General features: G+C 42.6%; 1 protein-coding gene across 11 annotated transcripts in view; it reads right to left on the bottom strand.

Annotated features, from left to right (window-relative positions):
* The window catches only part of adgrb2 (adhesion G protein-coupled receptor B2), a 187,920-nt gene that overhangs the window by 43,622 nt on the left and 121,630 nt on the right, over positions 1-22,668 (bottom strand). For all 11 annotated transcript variants that reach the window (XM_035529185.1, XM_035529184.1, XM_035529189.1 and 8 more), the window contains exons 16-17: positions 9,036-9,162; positions 233-336 (exon numbers count right to left, since the gene is read on the bottom strand). In XM_035529185.1, coding sequence (XP_035385078.1) covers positions 233-336; positions 9,036-9,162 — 231 coding nt within the window. The remainder of the gene's footprint in view (positions 1-232; positions 337-9,035; positions 9,163-22,668) is intronic.

The raw sequence follows: 22,668 nt of genomic DNA, 5'->3' as shown, positions 1-22,668 counted from the left end.
TGGCCCAGTGCAGGTCTGCCCCACACCAGAGTCTCTCACTCTTTCCCTGCCTGAATAATCCCTCCTGTTTTTTTGTTTTTTTGTGTGTTTTTTTTTTTGTTTTTTTTTTAAACCTTAACAGCACACCAGAAGTCTACAAAATGAACTCAAATGTTCACTGTGATGATTCAAAGCACCTTGACCCTGGAGATGAGAATGACTGGGAGTTGAGGTAGGGCATGGCCTCCCTTACCTCCAGAAGGCAGCATAGATGAGCAACAGGATGAACAGAGCAGTGCAGGAAACCCCACAGCCCACCATGAGCGGCACGGACGGGAAGCTGGAGGGTCCCATGTCCTGGGTGTGAGGAAGGGAAAGATATGGAGAGAAAGAGAAATAGAATGATTATCAATTTCTGTGTAATCCAGATCCATGAGGTTGGGCCACGTGATGAAAATATCTGCACTCTCAGTTAAGCATTCTGCAGAAGATCTGCCGCTGATTTATTACAAGCCTCTCTAGTTTGGCCAAATGGAGACAGGAGACAACTGAGAGAGAGAGCGGCAGGACAGCACGTGGAGAGAGGATTTACCCAGGTTAACGGAAGAGGTCATGGTGGCAGGCAATGCACGCCATATGGCTTTCTCTTTTCTCTTGCTTAGTCTTTCAATTTACTCTCTCTGTTTCACCCCACGAAACTTATGGCACAATCTGTTATTTTAATCAATATTGCTTATCACTCATCTAATTAATTCCATGACTCACATAATGACTTGGATACTCTCTTACTCTTTCCTCCTTGTCCTCCTTACATGACTGGAAAATGAAATATGGGATTATGTGGGGTGGTCTTGGACCAAGCCCACCTATTTAGCTCAGTCCAAAGCACTGAGAGGTGCTCCAAACAGCCTTATATAAGCACTGTTTTTGCAAAACCACTGATATTCTTATGGCAAGCATACATTTAAAATATATTCAGATATTCTGCATGATATCACAGGGGGCAACCTTAACACTAGACTTTTTGCAATGGCCTTCTAAAAAACAAGGCATTTTTTCCCCTCAAAGTAATAATAATAATAATAAAAACATGTAGTGATTTAAGATTAGATTTATAGCAGAATTGGACTGTGTTAACCAAAAGTGCTGTTGTACATATTACAATACTGGAGGGATGAAGCATTGTCTTGTTGCTTTATGACATCAGAGTCACAGGCAGAAAGGTTTGTAAATCTATATGCATTACCAAACCGGGTAAATCTATGCATAAGTAGACTAACATGATCAGAACACTAATACAATGCTAAACAAGCATCTCAAAAGAAAACCCAGCATAAAAAAAATCTCAGGCTTTCCAAAAACCAAAATAACAGAAGCTGTGTATATATTTGCTAGTTCTATGTGCAATAATCAATAAACAAAGTAGGATTTTGGACAGTAGATAAATCCTTGATAGAAGAAACACTGGGACATGTTATTCTAAATTTACATTTTAAATTCTAATTTTAAAATGAGGTAATGATGCAACATTGGTCATTTGGTAACCCACATTGCTGGCACTGACTGATATATTAAAATGACTAGAATTAGTAAGAAAAAACATACTTTAAAAAGGAGCTTTAGGAGACGTGGGGCTACATATACAGAGACTGATTACAAGATTAACAAGAGCAGGTGTATGTGATTAGCCAGCAGTTCTGATGTGGGGCTAGGAAACAGAGGGGCCAAGCAGGACCTGAGGACCAATCTGGACTTGGGTGGGACTCCTAGGGGAGAGCATTCATGCAGGTTCTTGTGCTCTATGAGACCTGATTGAACCTGGTCTGGTGTTAATAAACAAAAATCAATCAGCTTTGTTACTTGCCTCTTTGGGCATTGGTTATTAAACTATTCTCTCTATTTCTTTTTTTAAAAAGCTTGTTGTGAGGCTGTTGTCTCCTAAAGGAAACAAACACGCTAAAGACAGAGAAAAAACTGTGTTATAAACAGCTAATTAAACAGCTGTTATAAACAGCTAAATGCAGTTAATAGACAATTTGTAGTTCATAGTAGCAGTAAAAAACAGCAAAATGCAAGGGAAGCTAAATTGGATGGCAGAAACATCAACACTTCAATAATGTTAACTTCCAGAGCTCTCTGGTACTGCAGAGTATCAGTATGACTACTGATGACTATAGAGTTTTGGTCTGAAGCAGAATACAGTGTTGGGCAAGTATATATAGATCTACTTCCTTCCAAGTGTACGCTAGCTGTCATTTATAACCATATACCATTATTGACTGATAGTGTTCAGGTTCCAGGGTTAGCTCAAAAGCACAAAGGAATGTGTAGTGTGTGTTGGATTGTGTGAGAGAGCAAGAATCAGACAAAAAAAGGGAAAGACTAGTAAAAATTCAGGGTGTTGCAGGTGTGGTGGGTGGGTGTGGGCGATGTTGGAATTCAAAGGAGGTTTTATGAAAGTTTCATGGCTACAGTATGGATGTCAGTGTTGGCAGGTGCAATGCTTGCAGGTGGCACAGAGGGAGGAGAGCCACTGCCAAGTTCTACCTTTCTTCTTACATTTAGCCTACTGCCTACAGCATGTTAATAAGCACTTCTATGATAGGTAGCCTGCACTACTACTGTGAGCTCTGTGCTGCCAAGGTGGACTAACATCATCAACTACAATGAATTAAAAATATTGGCGATGCAACAAACTGAAACTTCACTCGCCTCACAAAAATAAAAGCAGGAGGGAGACAGAGGAGGAGGGAGAGTGTGAGTTCTCTCTCTCATCTGTTGTGTGAAAACCTGAATTTCAATTCGCCACAAACGCATCAAAGGAATCCCAAGCCAGCAAGGTATCCATGATCAAAACTCCTAACAAAAAGGGCTTGGGAAATGGCTGCATGGTTGAGGAGGAGGCTGCGATAAAGGACCTCAGCCTCTCTGAGGCCTTTACAAAAAAAAGACACATTTGCAAGTGATGACAAGACAGTGGTAGAATGAAAAGTAACAGGACATTTTAGGCTAGTTCTTGTTTAAAGTGCAATGAAAGACAGATGAGATGAGATGAGATGAGATGAGATGAGATGAGATGAGATGAGATAAGATGAGTGGGTTTGTTCACATCAAACCGTAGTGACATGGACCGACTGACAGTCACTCATGAACACTGAAATAATCATCCCTTGTTACTTAAATGTAAAATCAAATATGTTTAGCTACTAGTGTCTCACTTTATGGTCAAATTAAGAAAATGTAATGAGTCAAAAGAGTCAAACCAGAAACTACTAATAATAAACATTAGCAGTCAGCTTTTGTATTCTGTTTGATTCTGTCAGGACACAGACCATAAAAAGGTGATACCAGATATAGAAGGCAATAAATTATTTCTGTTCCTTATGTCCAATTTTTCTATGGAGGGGAATTTTTGTTTGGTTACAGACCTCTAGCCCCTGGTGTTCATGCAATAAGTGCTGCCCTCAATAAGCATGCCAACCAGGGGGAGTGAACCACAGGTCTCCTATTCCCCTGCTGCATCTAGTGCTCCGAACCCACAAATTATAGAAGGCATCATGGGCCGTCTATCCTAGCAGCCCTGGAGCAGCAGGAAGCTCCTAACTGAGCGGTAGCCGGGACTATTTTCAGCCGGGCAAGCTTAACCTAGTTCTCCTGCACCCGCATGCTGCTGAGAGACTATTTATCCTCCTCTCTCCCTAACTCCCTTTTACTCTGCAATAACTCATTATGACAAAAGGGGAGAGGGAAATGTATGGGTAGAGTTGGACATTGGACAGCAGGGGATAAGGGTGTGTGGTGGCGGTGGGGTGGTGGGGGTGCAGACAGCAGGAGAGAAAGATGACGACTGAGAAAAAAACCCCAGGCGAAGGACACAATGTAAAAGTCTGCATTAATCAAATGCATAAGACCCTGTGAGCCCTAAAGTAGGCCTTAGACCTTTGAGACTCACTACCTTCTGTTTAGATGCCTCTCGTCGCAACATCAGGAGACCGGAGCCACTATTTTAACATATGCTTAGGTTATCCTTCAGCTTCCCAGGACACTTGTTAAGGCTGAAGTGGTTCGGAGAATGGCAGCGTGGGAGAGATGTCTGTCAGGGCACTGGGAATGTTGAGACCATGATGGAGACCCAAAGCCTCAGGCTGCAAGCCAGCTGATCCATCATGGTGTCCCCAAACTACTCAGAGCCTCAACAAAGTTCAGACCTGCCTCCTGCAACCTGCTATTACACCACTGATGTTGATTAATGGTTATAGAAATGTGAGAAGGACTGGCCCCAAATTATTCCATCAAACAGCACAGCACATAAACACAAAGAGCTTGGAAGAACTGTTAAAGAAATCTTAGAAGGGAAGGCAGCTGGGATAGGTTCCATGTCTACAACTGTGTGGAGAAGCACTTGAGGTAAATGGGGGAATGATGTTAACCACAGCACAGTGGCTTCTAATCTAGGAGACTGGATACCACTTCTAGTTGCCTGATTTTAATATGGAAAATTGAATGTAATCTTTATCTCACCTCATTCAGCCTGATTAAACATGAGAGACTGTTATATGTAATCTAAATAAAAATAATGCCAATTAATTGCTTTTACTGTTCACTAATATGATATAATATATACAAATATATAATATTGTTCTGGGAAGCTCTGAACTAGCGAGTTGGTTCTACCGCTGAGCTTTGGTTCACGTGTGAAAAACCATTTACAAAAGTTCTCTCTGCATGACTTCATGCCTCAAACCTCCTAGGTGTTGCTTTTCCACCTTGATTTTCTCTCGGTTTTCACTTAATACAAGAAGAATGTAATACTGAGGGAAAAGCGAGAAGACTTGGTTAAAGCCACAAACATGCCAATGGAAATTATACAGAATTGAGTACTTTTCATTAATGTTAAGTTCAAAATCTCAAATAGTGATGAGCTGCCTCATTTGGGATTTGGCTGCTTTTACAGATGAACAAGTGACAGAGTCTTAGGAAGTACCTGAGGTCAATGAAAGCAGCAGAATTTGTTGTATTTACATAAAGTTCTGCAATTGAACTGTAACTCAGAGCTAAGGAGCCAAAGATTCTGGAAGGTGCAAAACACAAAATGACAGAAGCTATGTGACACCAGCATATTGAGATGTACATTAGGTGTGTACACTCTTAAAGTGCGTATGCATGTGTATGTGTGTGCGCACGTGCATGCATTTATTTGTGTGTGCGTAAGTGTGTATGCAGCAGCAGGGAGGGAAAGATCTGTCAATAAGCCTGAGGCAAATTCATCGTCTATATCCCTAGATACAGAATGATCTTCGTCCTTTAGTCATCCAGCCCCAGAGCACTTCAGCATGCAAGGCAGGTTGGTCCTCTGAATCAGGACTTAAATGTGTGTGTGTGTGTGTGTGTGTGTGTGTGTGTATCTGTCTGGCTACTAGGGAGGTAACACTCCAAGAATTCACTGGCAGAGTGTGTGCCTTTGTCTCTGTTTGAATGCCTCTCATTTGATCTTGTATGCCAATAAATCAGCTCAAAGCCATTATGTTGCGTGGAGAAACTGACACACGGCAAATTGTTACGGCCAAAAAAGTGACTATCCAGTCACTGCCTACGGCTCCCGTCATCCATCATTGGATAACCGATTGGCACAGAACTGATGAGTCACAAGCATGGCAAACACTCGGATCTTGGGACTTGCAGTCACTGTACTAGAAAAAGAAACTGCCTTGTGCAGCCATTATCTCAGTGGTTTTCATATAAGGAATCTGTGAGCCTGGTAAATAGTAACTGAGTGCTCAGCCTATGACCCTCTGTCTCAGGGAAGCAGCACAGAACATGAACAGGATTAGCTGGCAATACGCCATCCACCGTAAATGGCCTGAAAGCAGTGGCTTAATCCTGCCCCCTCCATTTTCTATTAAATATAGAGGTTAATCCAGTGCTCTGTGCCTTTATCTATCCCAGTTTCTTCTCCTCCCAACACCCTGCCCTGGAAAAGCTTTTAACATTGGGGTTGAGATGGTCATTCATGCTCAGCGGGTTTGCTCTCTTCCAGACACTATTCTGTTACTCACAACCTGGCATAATGCATTTTTTTTATAGTTGTCTGCCACACTGCTAACACACATAAAATTCATTTGACTTATCTGCAACAGCAAACTCTTGGAAGCACACTGAAAGCTTCCCATACTACATCATTCTGACCATGCTCATGTGATACAAAAGTGCAGGCCCAAGAGGACACACAGTGTGGGCAGTGAGTTCAGGAGGCACACAAGGTGATGGTGTCAGAAGGCCTCCTCCATCTGTACTGCTCTTCACAACCAACCCAGTAAGCAGCACATCCACCCTGATGCGTGGGTAGGGGAGGACAGCATGTGAGACCTTCAGCTCTGGCCAATGATGCTAGCTCAAACAGTAAACAAAGCAACCTGATGCAATGTCTTCAGAAAATTCTACCTCCATCCGCATTCACACCATTGATTTCTAAAGTTTCCAATGTTCTTTCTAAGGTTCTATTTTAAGCCTTTAAATTTAGCAGCTTAAGGTCGCTGTTAAAATGACTGGAACCCCCCCCCCCCCCCCCCCCCCCAACCAAGCCAAATAATCACAGTCTATTGCAAGTTTCTACACTTTGATTTAAAAAAAAAAATGAAGCATCAGAAAGGTGAGTTGTAGCAGCACTCTCTCACTCTTTCAACCCCTCTCTCCCACTCTCTAAATACTTGCTATAGCTTTGAAAGCAGTTTGCACATGGTGTTACCGTGAAGGCCCTTCCAGTCTAGTGGAGTGTACTTTACCTGCTTCTGGAGAGCATTACTGATGAAGATGCACTGACCTGTACACAGTGTGGGTAATGGAAGGAAAATGACTATGCACTAATGGTGCAGTTTATTCCCCATCTCCAAATGTCAGAAGGCATTCTAGCACGAAGCAGTAGTCAGTGAATATTAATGTCAGCATCACAGAAAATTGACAGGTGTCAAATGATAAAGTTAGCCACAATCTTCAACTCAGTGGGATATGGACAGAAATTCCTGTCAGTATGTTTTAAACATAAAGCCATATGGAATGTTCTAGAACACTGCATGAAGTTCAGTCACTTGAGAATATATATCGTAACAGTGTTATGAATGACTAATCTGCACAATTCATCCTGGTACTACCAAAATGTGCAGTTAACTTCACATGCATGACTGTCTTTGGCAGTAGAGTAGGCCATTTCTAAATGAGGCTGGATATGGCAAACATTTGAATGACACGCTTCTGCTTTGTACAACTTTTATAAAAATTGTACAACTTTGTATAAAATGTATCAAACTCCTAAATTTGACACAGTAGTGGCCATTAAGTCTTACAGACATAAATGACACATCTACTTTTAATTTTTTTATTTTTTATTTTTTATTTTTTTTTATTAAAGAGAGAATACAGATGTGGAAATATTTGGTTTTGCATTTGTCCATTGTACCTACAATGAGAGCTCCCTCACCAGGGTCCTCTGCTTTAGCTGCTCTTGTTTTGTGACCACCCAGTTCCCCATCCTGACCTTCTTTCTCCCCCCTGCCTCTCTAAGGCCTTCTTCTTGACCTGTGCTGCCCAGATTTCCTACAAGGGCCTGGAATTTCTCTGCCTCTATCATCAAGCACAACAAAGAAAATGAAAATGCAAATGATCTCAATAAAACATTTCCCTTTAGGTTTCCTTTTGACAAAGGGTAAGATTTGTGGGTTTTGTGTTTAAGCATTGCTTCAATTTTCTGTCAGAAAGCACCTCTGTGAAGGAATTTGCATAAGTACTTTGAACATTCACAAAATGTCAGTACATTTGATAGCTGTTTTGTGATGACTGGGAAAACCTAATCTTGTTTGCTAATGGCTCTCCTTCTTTTTGCGGATATGTTTGATGCCTCTGATGCTGCTCTCTGGCACTGGCAGTAGCCAGTTGTGCACAGCCCTGTGTGACAGTGGCTGGTCACTGACTACTCCCCTCACCACATATTGCTCATTCCTCAGGGCTATTATCCATCTCCCAGAATCCCCTTCACCTGCCATGCATATCAATCATCCTAATGGTGCTGCCTTCAAAACATACAGTGAAAGAGAGAAAACATGATAAACAAAAGTGGGTCAGTCTGTATGAAAGAAGGGTAAAAGGGGAGAGCTAGATGGAGAGAGGGAGAGAGAAGGTGTCCATAAGCTTAGCATAGAGAAGAGAGGCTTCTGTAGGGAGCAGCTATATGGTGGGTTCTTCTTTCATCCAGCAGCTGAACACAGGGAAGACCATCGGTAATATAGAAATGAATCAGGCCAGCTAAAGGGCAAATAGCTCGCGTCATTTTCTCGCCTCACCATTAGTTTTAGTAGGCTGAGAATGCACCGTTATTACGTCTGACTTAAATTGTGCTCAGTCTCTAAAAAACACATTTATCACACAGAAGCAGACACTGCTCATCCATTTTGGGACTCTCAGTCCAAGGGAAAAAAAAAGGCAATGTGGATAAGCAAGGCTAACAACAGCATGGTGACAGGGGCTAAGTATAAATCCATAAAAGGATGGAATAACCTGATCTAATGAGTTAAGTGATTTATAGTGACTCACCTTAAGCGATCACTGCATTTTATAAAAATGTAACAGCAAATCCCAGACAAGCAAGCTAAGCAAAAGCATGAGCCATCCCTAGAAATTCTATATCTTTGCGTGTATTGCTCACGATACTTCAACAGCACTAACTGTTTATGTCTGAACACATAGATGCCATCTCATTAATCAGACCATCATTTTTTCTGCTTTGAAGAGCAGCTAAACAAAGATGCACTCGAGCAGACACTTTCTCCCACAAGCAACTTGAAGCTCTAAATAGCAACGGAATTCTAAGTTGAAAGCGTTTAACATTATCTGAATGTGTTTTACACAAGGCTTCCCCACTATTGCCCATTACAGTGCTGTCGACCCCATTAAGGGTGTTCTCTGAGCTCTCTGCCTGGGTGTGTGGATAGGCCATGTCCTAGGAGTGGGTGGGGCATGAGAGTTCTGTAAGGTGTGGAGGGTGCAGAGGTAAAGGTTGCACTCACCGGATCTTTAGCTCTTTGGGATAACACTGCAAAGGTAGAGATCTGGCTGCAGAGACATTTAGTGTAAGGTGCTGAGGATAGGAGTGTTTGGCAGCCCTCTGTGTCCCAGTTTTCTCCACCAGCCTCTCTGTTGATAGGGGGAAATACATACACAAACATGAGATAGAGAGAGAGAGAGAGAGAGAGAGAGAGAGAGAGAGAGAGAGAGAGAGAGAGAGAGAGAACATGAGTATGTGAGAGAGAAAGAGGTAGAGTGAACTAATTGATGTGTGAGAGGAATGCAGAGAGAGTGAGCTAATTGCTTTGTTCGGAAAGCAATGACAGGAAAGAAGTAGTGGCTTCTGGGATATACAAGTTGTATAGTTAGAACTACAAAGACGACCAACACAGCTCAACCTGCCCTAGCACACTCCACTCACACTGGGTTACACCCTCTCTTCTTTCGTTGGTTGCCATCACCGCCAGTCTGACTAACAGCTACAATTTAAATAAAACTGTGAGAATATAATTATGTTAAAATTCCTGTTTATATGAAAGGCTGTTACACTATTTCAAATGTACTATATGCATACAAGATTACTATTATCCCCATCATCATCATTATTATTACATTTGAAAAAGATTTGGAAAAACAACATAAAACAAACTTGAATCTGCCATAAAGATTGAATTATTTCATAAATGTAACCCTTAATGCAGGGACAGTGGCTGCACTGCAGAGTGCAGAAGCTGTGCTGGATCTAGACTGATGTGAGTGGTACCAAATGAAAAGCCTTTTTGATGACCTCATCTGTATGCTATAATATTCCATTAACATTCCTAGAAACACTTTTTTTTTTCTGGCCAGAAAGTGCTGTTTCAAGGAAAAGCCTAGTTCTTATTTGGAAAGGATAATTGGAATAAGATCTTTACAAAACACTTATATTAGCTGGTATATTATTATGTGAATGTGCTATTCACACTTATCTGCATCATCATTGTTCATTTTCGGATCCAGTCCAAACATCATCCCCACAATATCAGCGGTTGCTGTCTGGGGGCTGGCATATCCATCTGTCCATGTTTCGTCCTCTCTTTGCCTTTTCCTTTCATGCATACTCTTAGGCACAGCTTGGCCTCTTCTCTCACTAGCTAATGAGTTTAAAGCCTCCTAATGAAAAGTTTAATGTTCGGAGCAATCTCAATCGTTTAATTACCAGTCTCCTTGCAGCACGTTTGCATATGCTCACTCACTAACATGACAGTCACGAAAGAGATTACACTTCTCAAACATACACATGAAATCTGCCTATTAAAACTCACTCAGTACTGCAGTACATACATGATAAAGGTCATGGAAAAAAGCATTGCATTTTTTCCCAGTTAATTATTGCAGCATTGAAAACTACCCACTGAGAACATAGAACATGGATTTTTGTTGAGTAGGGATGTAGATTTTTAATGCAAATATTTAATATAAAAAGTAGAAATACATTCCATGCATATCCTGGGGATCCAGATTTTCACCAATGCTTGCAGCATTCACACTATACAAACTGCAAGATTTTTTTTTTTTTCGACCTTACTGACAATAGTGGCATATACATAGATTTTCTTTAGATTCTGCTAGAAAACAAAGTTAAAAGGATTCCATTTATCATACAGATGGAAGATTAGAGAGCAGAGAGGGAGAGCAAGAGCGAGAGAGGGGGAGAGAAAGAGCGAGAGAGAGAGAGAGAGAGAGAGAGAGAGAGAGAGAGAGAGAGAAAGAGAGAGGGGGAGGGATTATATTTCTGCTTCCGTTCTGGTTGTTATCGCCCTGCATGGTGCACTGTGTGGTGTTACAGGATGGCCTCTCGCTGTTTGCCTGACATTTTAGCTCTGCTCCAGTGCCACACACAATTAAAGACATGTCTCCAATAACTCCAATTCCTCCTGATCCAAGAAATACTGGAATCAGCCTACGTTCTCAAATCTTCAGATGTTAGTTATTTTTCTGCTTTAAACAGCATGAAAGTACACATGCACATTTAGCTGATGATTACATTCCAAAGCTACAATATTAGCCAAACACCTCCTTCATTAGCTTGGCAATAATGTCCCTGATCACAGGCCACCAGCAGCAACCTTCAGTTGAGACCAAATCTCGCCTGCGCCACATCTAAGTCCTCAGACCAGCAAATGCATAACTAATCATTTGGAATATAGCAAATATATCGCAAAAAAATAGTTAACTTTGAAAAGTTTAATAATGACATTTGAATTAACTGGTAAGATAGATCAAATGAAAAGGAATCATATCCACACCCAGTGTTAACAAATGACCAGACAGGAATATTTAAAAGTTAAGTTATATTTTTCCAGAGGAACTGCAGTTGCTGGCTATGTGTGTTGCAGCACCTCTCAGAGAGGAGGTGCTGGGAAGTACGCCACAGCCCAATGCTGTTGGGTGGGGGGGCTGGAACAGGCAACATGATGGAGTTCTGCAAGACACTGCAAACAAGCACTCTCTCCACTGCCAGCATTAGTCCAGCACCTGTTGCAGATTAAGTTTGAACGCGGGACATATTCCACAGAAATTAGCTAGCTCTACTGGGACAAAGGGCTCATCACTGTCAGATAGGAAGGGCTATGCACAAAATGGGGGAGTGTGTGTGTACATATGTGTGTGTGTGTGTGTGTGTGTGTGTGTGTGTGTGTGTGTGTGTGTGTGTGTGTGTGTGTGTGTGTGTGTGTGTGTGTTCTAAACTAGTTTGCCAATATTACTAGTGATAGAAATGTTGACCTGCTCAGGATCACAAACAAATGTATAAGTACAAACAGCCGAGTACAACTGTGTAGTGGGTAAGACCTCCTCCTCTGTGATTCTGGGTATATATCAGGGGCATGTTCTTTTTGTCTTGCCACTACGTTTCCAAGCATACTCTCATAAAAAGGAACATTTTAACAATCTAATCTGTAATTTAGTACTTCCTTGTTGTTCAGTGGTGTGTCATTTCATTGAATCTGATATGCCTTTTAGTCCAAGACTTTAAAATTGCAGGAAGGATCAAAATAAGATATACAGAAATCTGGGTGCATCTTGTTAGGCTTGGATCAAAACAGTCTCAGTTAAAGCTCACAGGAACATCGCTCAATAGCCAACCAAATGAGTGAAATTAGAGGCGGAGAGTTGAAGTACTTCATGAGACCTACTGCAGACTGTCTAGCAGTAGACACCAGCAGGTTTAAAAGATTAGTAAACCTGAAAGCACTGAATAAGAACAGGACCTGTGGGGTGGGGGTTTGTGAGAAGGTGGGGTAACACAGCTCCATAATATGATAAATGTTTTATCCAGCTCTCCATATATTCACAAAGGAGGTTGAGCAGGTAGTGACAGTGGCCTCTTTTCAGTGTAATGAAACATTAGTCAGGGCTAACACACACACACACACACACACACACACACACACACACACACACACACACACACACACACACACACACACACACACACACACACACAGAGAAAGTGAAATGCCAAGGCAGCCACACTTGTGCATTCAAGGCCAACTCCACTATTCAATATGCTGTGATGGGTGTAATGAAGCAGCCTGATGCCCAGCCCTATCTCTGCTCTGTACAAAGAGGCCCATGGCCACTGTAAATAAACAAGCAGATCAGTGTCAGCAGGATCCCAGTTTTGAAGCTGTTTGTTTTGTTTAAATCTCTCCGACGGGTTTCGGTTAGATCACAGACAAACTAAACAGAATTTATTGCCTTTTTTGATTCCCATAAATGAAGCTTTGATTATGATATTCATGAGAAGCCTCTCTTCACTAACAGAAGAGACAAAGTTAGATAAGGAACACTGCTCTGAGTGATTGGGGCTGTGATGGATTAAGCTGAGGATGGTCTTGTGAAGAGGGAGAGGGCCAGGGTGAGATTTCTGCACTGTGTGCCAGTATGCTGCACAGACTAAAGCAACAAATGAGCTGGTGGAGGCCACCTGTCAATCCAGTAGAAGAACTGTCTTATTTCAGGAAGGCAATTCAATTAACTTCAGTCTGGTTATGACTGCAGTGTTTGGAGCTGTGCTTCTCTTTCCTGGGTTTTAAGCACTCTGGGAATGAGAGTATATGGAAAAAAAGGTTAGCACAAAAAAGTGAGATCATGGTGTGAGGACAAAAGAGCCAAGGAGTGTGGTAGTGAAGATCCAAGGAGTGTGCTGGTGACTGGGCCAGGGCTCAAAAAACATGGAGACATGACAGGGTCTGTATATCAGTGACACACCAAATGGTAAGTCTGAGTTCTGCGATGGTCCTGATTTGGGGGAGGGTGGAACACCAATGGAGGGTGGAAGCTGAGAAATACCCTGCTTCTGCTGCAGTGACAAAGCACAGTGCCAGTGACTGAGCCAGGGAGTTAAGCTCAGGACAAGTTCTCGGGATGACACGAATGGGCTCCTTGCCCTGCAAGTTCACCCGGCTATGTATCACAATTCCAAAATGCATCATGCTGGAAATAAAGCTTGCTTGTGTGCTCCACTGACCTGTATAGCTAATGCTGTTCCAGCACAGAGCTGGAGTACAAGGGTTCACTGCCTTAATGTCAGCATGACCTACTCTGGTCTGGGCCGACTAAAGTTGCTGTTTCCTCTTAACACCTAATGCAAGGTCTTAGCATGGGCCAACTGGAAACATGCTTCTTTTGCTATCTCCAAGCTTGGGCTCAGGACAAAAACAGCTTAGATTCTGGGCTGCTGTGTTCTGAAGGGCAGAAGCCACAGGTAGCATTTTCCATTGGCCCTCATCACTGCTTTACAGGCACTAGGTTTAAGCTCCTTTAGAGAGATTAGTTTCCTTTAGTGTGCTAAGAGCAACACTCTCCAACAGGTTAGCATCCTGAGTGAAGCACAGCATGCAGAACTGGTGACTTGGTACAATGACCTTTCCCTTTCACATGGTCCCAAAGTGCAAAAACATGTAACCATGCTAATCATGACATTAGCGAAGTAGAATGGCTGGTTGGGTTGCTGGATCTCCTAAGGTGGGTTTGAGCTGACCCTTAACCAGGAAAAAGAAAATGATAAAGTGTTTTAGCTAAATAAAACAGAAGAGGCTGTAGAACAAGTTCATTATAAAACAAAACAATACTATATAAATACAAATGCCAATCTATTCTTTGCATAATACATCATGTGCAGAGTGACTCTCCAGTGTTGGATAAAAGAAATTCAGATGTTCATTCTTGTTGTGACTGCTCTGCTTAGATAGTTGTAAGATAATCCAATGCAAGAGTGTATGATCCATCTATTATGAGTAAGCCTGGGTTAATACAAATGCCATGGCTCCTGCTCCTGAGGGAAAGGCTTGTTAAGATGAGTAGTGGATTGTGAGATGCAGCACAACTCTCATGAGATCACCAGAGCAAAACAACCTGTATAGAGATGATCTGTTTGTTTACTATCTCTGTTTTCCTTTCATCTTGCACTCCCTTTTTAATGTCTGTGCACTCAAAAACATATGGACTAAATTGGACAGCATACAATTTCTCTTTCCCTGGTCACCATCTCTCTCTTACTCTGTCCTTCTTTCCTCTCTCCCTCTCTTTCGCCCAACTCTGTCTTTCAGAAGAGGTTAGAGCAGAGTTCATACTCACCACAAAAGCTGAACTCCAATCACGCACACCCGAAATGTTGCGTGAGCAGGCAAGTGCTCTCTGAGCTTCTGACACACTAGCACTCACCCTGTCCCCTATCGTGGAAGCCTGAGAGCCCCGCCCCCACAAATGCAGACTGGCCAGACACACTCCCTCTGCATGAGGTAGATCATTATTTTCACATCAAGACTCTGGCTAAATTTAGACTCCAGTTAAGATACTACATTGTGACACTTGTCATGACACACAAACTAAAACACATAGGTCTGAAGATAAAAATACACAGGCTGAATGGAAAGACTACAGTCCTCCAGGTAGTGAACTAACTAGCTATGAAGGGTCATGAGTGGGAAAGTAACGGATAAAGGTACACCAGAAGGGGAAAGAATAGTGAAAGTGAGAGAGAGAGATGAGAGAGAGATGAGAGAGAGAGGGAGATAGAGAGAGAGAGAGAGAGAGAGAGAGAAAGAGAGAGCAAATACAGACTATAAGAAAAGGCAATAAAGAGCAAAGCACGTGGTAGTCTCTGCATGGTACATGAGCGAGTTCTTGCAGTGAGATGGATTTTGCATGATACCAGTCCAGCTCATTTTAACCAGAAGACGCTTAGGGATTACTGTCACACTTTGTTGCAAAGTGGGAGTCATTTGGGGTACAAATTCATACAGCAAGAAGAAAAAGGCGCTTCTCTCCCATTGTGTTGTTATTATTCTCTTTTGTTCTGCTGCTGAAAATGAAAAGCAAACAAACAAGCACAAACACCACCCACTGGTTGTATTCTTGATACAGTCCAATGAACAGAATTCATTCTTTTTCACCCAGTTATTGCAGTGCTCCTATTTCCTTATAAAGGGAGGCACAAACAGAGGGAGGCTGACTCCACTTCATCAGTGGACAGTTTGTGACCACAGCACAGCAGCTAGCTGGAGATTTATGAGTGGAAAACCCAGCAGCGACAGGAACATGTGAACAGAAAAGACCAGCGACACTGCTGTGCCTGATGCACTCACACCAGCACAACTCCCACTACCATGTCACTAGCATGGCATTGTCACTGCTGTGCTAAGAATGATAAGGCATACCTACAAAGTGGCCAGTAAATATAGGCTCACTAAAAGATTCTCTGTCAAGAATCAGGCTGTATGACTCATGTCTCCATGAACATTATATTGCACTTCTCTGTAAGCACTGCACGTGCTATTCCAGACAGGCTGACACATGCCATTTGCTTTCTCTATGAAGCCCATTTACAGGTCATTTTAAGGCTTCATTTACGTTCCTTCCAACCTTATTCTCCTTTTTATTGTCTTGCTCAGAATACCCTATTCAAAATGTATTCACACACATAGTCCAATCCCTCTAACCAGTACTCTTGCAGGTGGATTACAGTGGATGCCTCTTTTACACTGGCATGGTACCAGTGTTGGGGCCAAAATCCCGAATGGTGCTCACTTTTCCACAGGTTCATGGCCAGAAAAATTGGTGCTGTTCTGGCCCCATAATCTTGCTGGTCTAGAACTAATGAACCTGTGATGCAAGTGTCTGAAGGGCAGGGTCCTAGTATCACCTCATAAAGTTGTTCACCCGCCTTACCACCATTTACAACTTAAAGCATGAGAACCACAGCAAATATAGCGGTAATAAATCATCATTGGTCTGCAGAAAAAACAAATGCATTACTTGTGATATGGTCTTCACCAGAAATAAAGGATAAACTAGAAAGCTCCCAAAGGAAACACAAGGTGTATAATGAAATACAGGAGGAGATGCTTTTGATGACGGAATGCTCACATCCATATATGTAATTGTTGGGCCCTTAAACCATTGGAAATGTGGGTCCATTCTTAAAAAAGGTTCGCTAGTTCACAGGAACCAGCACCCACTCTGGCACGAGCACCATCACTTTTTCACTGTTGGTGGAAAAGTGGTATTAGTGTTGCAGCTGGTGTGGAAACTGGTCTGTGAGGGGTTGTAAACTCTGTAACACTGCAGAGTATGGAACCAGGGGCAGGATTAAGGCAGCCATCCATGCAGGAGAGGCCCAATCCACAGCCTGCTCACAGACAGGCGATTTACATGTCCACAAGCTTCACCCAGACCCACTCTTGCAACCTGATTGGCCAAATGGAGTCATTGAAGACACAGGTGCTAGTGCAAGATATAGTCCCTAACATACTCTGGAGTATCCCTCACCTCCCCCTAATAAACAAAGCTAAATGCAAGATAACTCCACGTCAGAGAGTGATGGATGGGTGCGGGGTGAGACAAACCCTGCAGTGAGGGGCTATACGTGTTAACGCATTGGCATAGTGGCAGGCGTGAAGGACTCATGAATTGTTCTAGACGTGTCTATGGTCTGGCTCATGCAGGGCATCTGGCTGAGCTGTGCTGTAGGGAGGTGTGGTGTGAAGAGCTGGCAGGCAGGAGGCAGCCTGATCTCCCATGCACTGCCAGCAAAACAAAGCGGAACGTTTACAAAGGAAGCAGGATTTCCAAATGCCACACTCGATGGCGCTGTCGACACCCGAGAACAGTGGACAAAACTGAAAATGTCAGACATTTAATAATCAAGTCATATTAAAGAACTATCACACATGCGGGTTGTGGCCAGCAGTGACACTGTACCTCTCACAGTACAGAGAAGCATGCAGGTAGAGGTGTGGGCACTGCGGTATGGCAACAACTGCGGAAGCTGGAGATTTTACCATGGTATTCTTGTCATTATGGACAAGGCAGGAGTTCCAATGGTAGATAAAACAGATATATGGGCAGTTACTGAAGTGTAAATGCAACACCATGGCAAATGATCGTGTTGAAATAACCATGGCAGAGTGAGGGCATTATGGAATATACAAGCATGGACAGGCTGGGGTCAGCTGTTGTGATCTGCCTGCCAGATAGAAGTGTAATCCCCAAAGGACAAACCACATACACACATACACACCATACACACACTAAACTTGTATATAGTCAAACTTTCATTCTCTCTCTCTCTCTCTCTCTCTCTCTCTCTCTCTCTCTCTCTCTCACACACACACACACACACACACACACACGAATATTGTGTGTAAACAGCCAGAGAGCAGTAGATCAGTATATACTATGTCACATTTATGTACTTTGAAAGTCACTGTACCATTAAAACAGTTCTAGAGGCTTATACATGCATATATGACACAGATGCCAGGCTACAGTTATGACGAAGGTTTTGAGACTAGCATAAATTTTGGTTTTCAAAAGTTTGCTGTTTCATTTTTATGGTGGCAATTTGAATTAACTCTAGATTGTGAAGAGTGATCAGATGAATTGCAATTAATTGTCATTCCTTGCCATGAAAATGAACTTAATCATAAAAATTACTGCATTCCAGCCACTGCATTTCAGCCCTGCCACAGAATGGCCTGCTAATATCATTTCAGTGATCTTCTTGTTAGCTCAGGAGAAAGTGTTAACGAGGACAAGGCAGCTGATATCACTCTGTCATGCTGATTAGAAGAGTAGGCTGGTTGCTTTAAAAGGGTGGTGGTGCTGAAAGTTTTCTTCTGTTAACCATGGTTACTGCCAAGGAAACAGGTATAGTCATCATTACATTGCATTGCATCAAAAGAACTTCACAGGCAAGACCTTGCTGCTTGTAAGATAGCACCTAAATAATCCATTTATCGAATCAAGAACTTCAATGAGAGAAGGTCATTTGCATTGAAGAAGGCTTTGGGGTGCCCAAGAAAGTCAACCAAGTGCCAGGATCATCTCCTAAAGAGGATGCAGGTATGGGATCGGGTCACCACCAGTGAAGAGCTTGCTCAGGAATGGCAGAAGGCAGGTGTGAGTGCATCAGCATGCACAGTGAGGCAAAGGCTTTTGGAGGATGGCTTGGTATCAAGAAGGGCAGCAAAGAAGCCACTTCTCTTCAGGAAAACATTAAGGACAGACTGACATTCTGCAAGAAGTATAGAGATTGGATTGCAGAGGAGTGGGGTAAGGTTATTTTCTCTGATGAAGCCCCCTTTAGACTGTTAGGGACATCTGGACAAATGATTGTCCAGAGAAGAAAAGGTGAGTGCAACCATGAGTCCTGTGTTATGCCAACAGTGAGGCATCCTGAGACCATTCATGTGTGGGTTGCTTCTCATCCAAGGGAGTGGGTTTGCTCAAAATTGTGCCTAGGAACACTGCCATGAATAAGGAATTGTATCAAAACATTCTCCAAGAGCAACTTCTCCCAACAATCCAGGAGCAATTTGGTGCTTAACAATGCTTTTTCCAGCATGATGGAGCATCAAGTGGCTCGGTAAACAAAACATTAAAATTTTGGGTCCATGGCCAGGAAACTCCCCATATATCAATCCCATTTAGAACCTCTGGTCAATCTTCAAAAAGAGGGTGGACAAACACAGAAACTGTGATCAACTCCAAGCCCTGATTAGGCAAGAATGGGTTGCTATCAGTCAAGATTTTGCCCAGAAGCCGATATCCAGCTTGTCAAGGCAAATTGCAGAAGTCTTAAAGAAGGGTCAACACTGTAAATATTAAGTCTTTGCTTAAACTGGATGTATGTCTTAAAAAAAAAAATCTAAAAAAGGCAGTAAACTTTGTGAAAATCAAAATTAGTTTTTCTTTCTTTAACCTTTTTATCCTTTCTTTCTATATTGGCAAAGGTTTATCATATCTGTGCATAACTTTCAGTAAGCTCCATGTTCATCAATGCATTTTTTGACCTCCCTATAAAGTGCACTTTCTCTTTTTGATGCAGGGTTTTGTTTTGTTTTTTCCTTCCCTCTTTCTCTGTAATCTGCTGTTAGAGGCAGCTAGTCCTCATGCTCTGCTCTACATCAGGAAAGGAGGATGATTTCACTAACAGCTGGTTTAGGGGTCCTTATCACAACTCTACTCTCCTTGACTGCTATTATGTGCCTCATTCAGTCTGGCTATTAAGCTATTAAGTGTCCATTTTCTGTTGTGGTGTGTTTTTTTTTTTTTTTTTTTCCCCTCCTCTATTTCTAGCCTGTATCAAGTCAAGGGTCTGACTGAAATTCTTCACCATTCAGCTCCTGGATATTTACCTTTTTGTCAGGCATTTTCATGCCAAAAACATTAAAGGCAGATTTATTGACTGTGGGTTACAACTAATCCATCACTTATTTGTTTCAATCCGTTTGTTTACGTGAACACAAGATGTGCATCTCCCCCCCCCCCAAAAAAAAAACCAAAAATACTATAATTAATACTGGATGTCCAAATACATCAAGGTTGTCCAGTTCCAGGACTGATGAGCTGATGATGCCAGAGTGCTGATTAATCAAGGACTTCAACAGCATCGGCTGAGGCTGGAAATAACTCCTGCAAGGCTGAATAGGACATCTCTGATATGCATGCACACACATACATGTGCACACACACCCCATGGAGCTGGGGACAGAAAAAGGGAAGTGTGTATATAGGTGCTGAAGTGTGGGTGGTATGTGTGAGTGTTTAAATCTTAAGTACCTCGAGCTGTGCTAAGGCACCGGTGTGTTACACTTTCTCTGACATTTGATGAAAACTCATACTGGTCATGGTATGGGTCAACGCCACAACTTAATTCTAGTTCTAGAAAGAATTACACAAATCATTTAAAATACAGATATTAAGGCTTTGTGCCCAATTACCAAAAAGATGACTGATGGCACTGAGCATTCCTCTGGGGGCAGAGTTTTGGGTGTTATCACCATGCTGACACCTAGTGCCCTCAGCTCACTAGAGCTGGTAATGCACTCTCTCTGGGGAAAAAAGACAGGAAAAGTATAAGCTTTAGTTAATCTCTTAATTCTCTGTCTCTCACTCTCTCTGTCTCTCTTTCTCAGGCTCCAAGCTCTTTACAATTGACAGGTGGATGCAAAGGGGAGACGACTGTGAGTAAACAAAAGCCTGTGTGGAGCAGTCTTCCCACTGTATAATGCAGATGAATGTCTCTTGTTTGTGGCCTTGCTGAGCATGGGAGTTGTTCACCGTCTTACTGGTTTACTTGGGAAAAAAAGCTGTTCCTGCCACAACCATCTTGTCACAGTGATCCCACCAGATCCATCTTCTCATGCCCATCCTGCCACGCCCACTCCCATCTCGCCAGAGCCATCACATTGGCTTCTCATCACTGGTCTATGCGCTAACAGGGTGGTGGTTGTAGAGCTTCACAAATGCAGGCAAAGTCCCTTCACTCTGGGTCCTTTAAGGTCTTGACTGTTTATACAAATGTATAATTGTCTCCTCATATATGCTTCTGCGCTCTCTACACCAACACCAGTCTGCGCACAGAAAGCGGGAGAGAGAATATGCGAGTATGTAAACAACAAAACAAGCCTGTGTTGTCCAGCATCTGAACATATTTGCACATCATAAACACATTAGCTGAGAATGTTAAATAATAAGAATGTATGGATATTCCAGTAAAATGCTCTTAACATCTCTAAACCGTCCCTTCTTTACATGCTGAATGGATTTACAGCAATAAAGCCTGGCTGGCAGGGGATTAGTGGGTCGTGTCAGTATGGACCAGACTAGTAAATGTGCATTTGGCATGGAGAAGGTCTACAAGCTCCCAGTTTTAACAACAGATTCCATTAAACGTAGGCCAGTAGAGATTAAAACATTCTCCCGTTTCTCTTCATTCTTCTAAGTTCTCCTCTTCAGGTAAGTCTTTTCTGTCTTTTTTAATAGATGAGCTTGCACAATGACTATGTAAACAGGGCACCTCACCTCATTCTATAGCTCAGGTAAACACACCGAACCCATGTGGTGTTTGTTTGGCATCTCTTCTGCAGCATGTGTGAATGCCAAGCTCACTGTCCTATTCAAAACAATGAAAGCTGTGTGTCCTTTTCACAAGAAACTGCCAAACAGTCCTCACCACAGAGAAAAGGATGAGACCACCCACAATCTATTGGAAATAAATAAACACTCAAATGAGAATGAAGAAGAATGCGAGAGGAGAGAGGGAGAAAAGGGTGCGGGGGCAGTCTTGGGATAGATTGGGGGTCATGTACTGCTCGGTGGAGTATGCAGCCGAACCAACCATGTGGATGCAGCAGGTGAAGGAGGAGCAGGGGACCAGTGGATGTGACGGAGGAGCTGCGGGAGAGAGTGGAGTGGGCTGCCAGGGAAGGTGGCATTAAGATGAAAGGAGGCAAGCAGAGTGCCTCCCCACTTCAAACAGACGTCAGAGGGGCAGAGCTAAATGGTGTGCTGTAGCGGTGTGCTAACAACCTAGCATGAGGTGCAGCATAATTGATGCGTGAAGGGGAACGAGAAGAATGCGGTCCAGCAGATGCAGATGAGCTAATACAGGGAGGGAAAAACAGAGAGGGGTGAGGGAGAGAAAACTGGTTGTGTGGGTGTGTGTGGCTGAACAGAAATGAAACAGCTTCCTGTGAGTGTTCAGTGCCACTGCTCCATCCGGCCTTCCATCTACAACTGCCCCTCAGTGCCACCGACCAAAATAAACAAACAATCACAGAGAGCAGAGCAGTGTGGAAAAAGAGGAATTATAGCTTAGCTCAAATTACACTGAGGCAAGACCCACTCTGAGCAATGACAGAACGGCCGCACTGGACCATTTCTGACACAAATGGGCTTTTTTCATAGAAGCACTCAGTATGCCCCTTAGAATACGAGTGGCTCCAGAAAACTGCTCTAAACAAATTAGCTCATAACAAACGCCAGCCTAGCTGGTTCCTGATAGCTCCCGTATTGCTATTCACCCGCAGTGGCTGCATGGCGGTGAAAACTACCAAAGCATAGTGCTAATATATTTGTACATTGCATTCATTATGATACTGTAACCAAATGCAATTTATCATAGGGTTTGTTTTGTGCAATACTTTATTTTTATGTGCCTGATTACAGGGGCTCCATTGTGGTTTGGGAAGCAGCATGAAAGCTTTAATGATTAACTGTCAACATGCAAGGGAGTTAGGCACAGTGTATAGCTCTGGTGCTCAAACTCTAGCCAATGTGATAAGGTCATTCCCCATAGAGATG

This window comes from Electrophorus electricus, chromosome 8, assembly GCF_013358815.1.
Source record: "Electrophorus electricus isolate fEleEle1 chromosome 8, fEleEle1.pri, whole genome shotgun sequence".
NCBI lineage: Eukaryota > Metazoa > Chordata > Actinopteri > Gymnotiformes > Gymnotidae > Electrophorus > Electrophorus electricus.
Note: the sequence above shows the minus strand (reverse complement) of the source record. Positions and strands in the feature narration are given on the sequence as shown.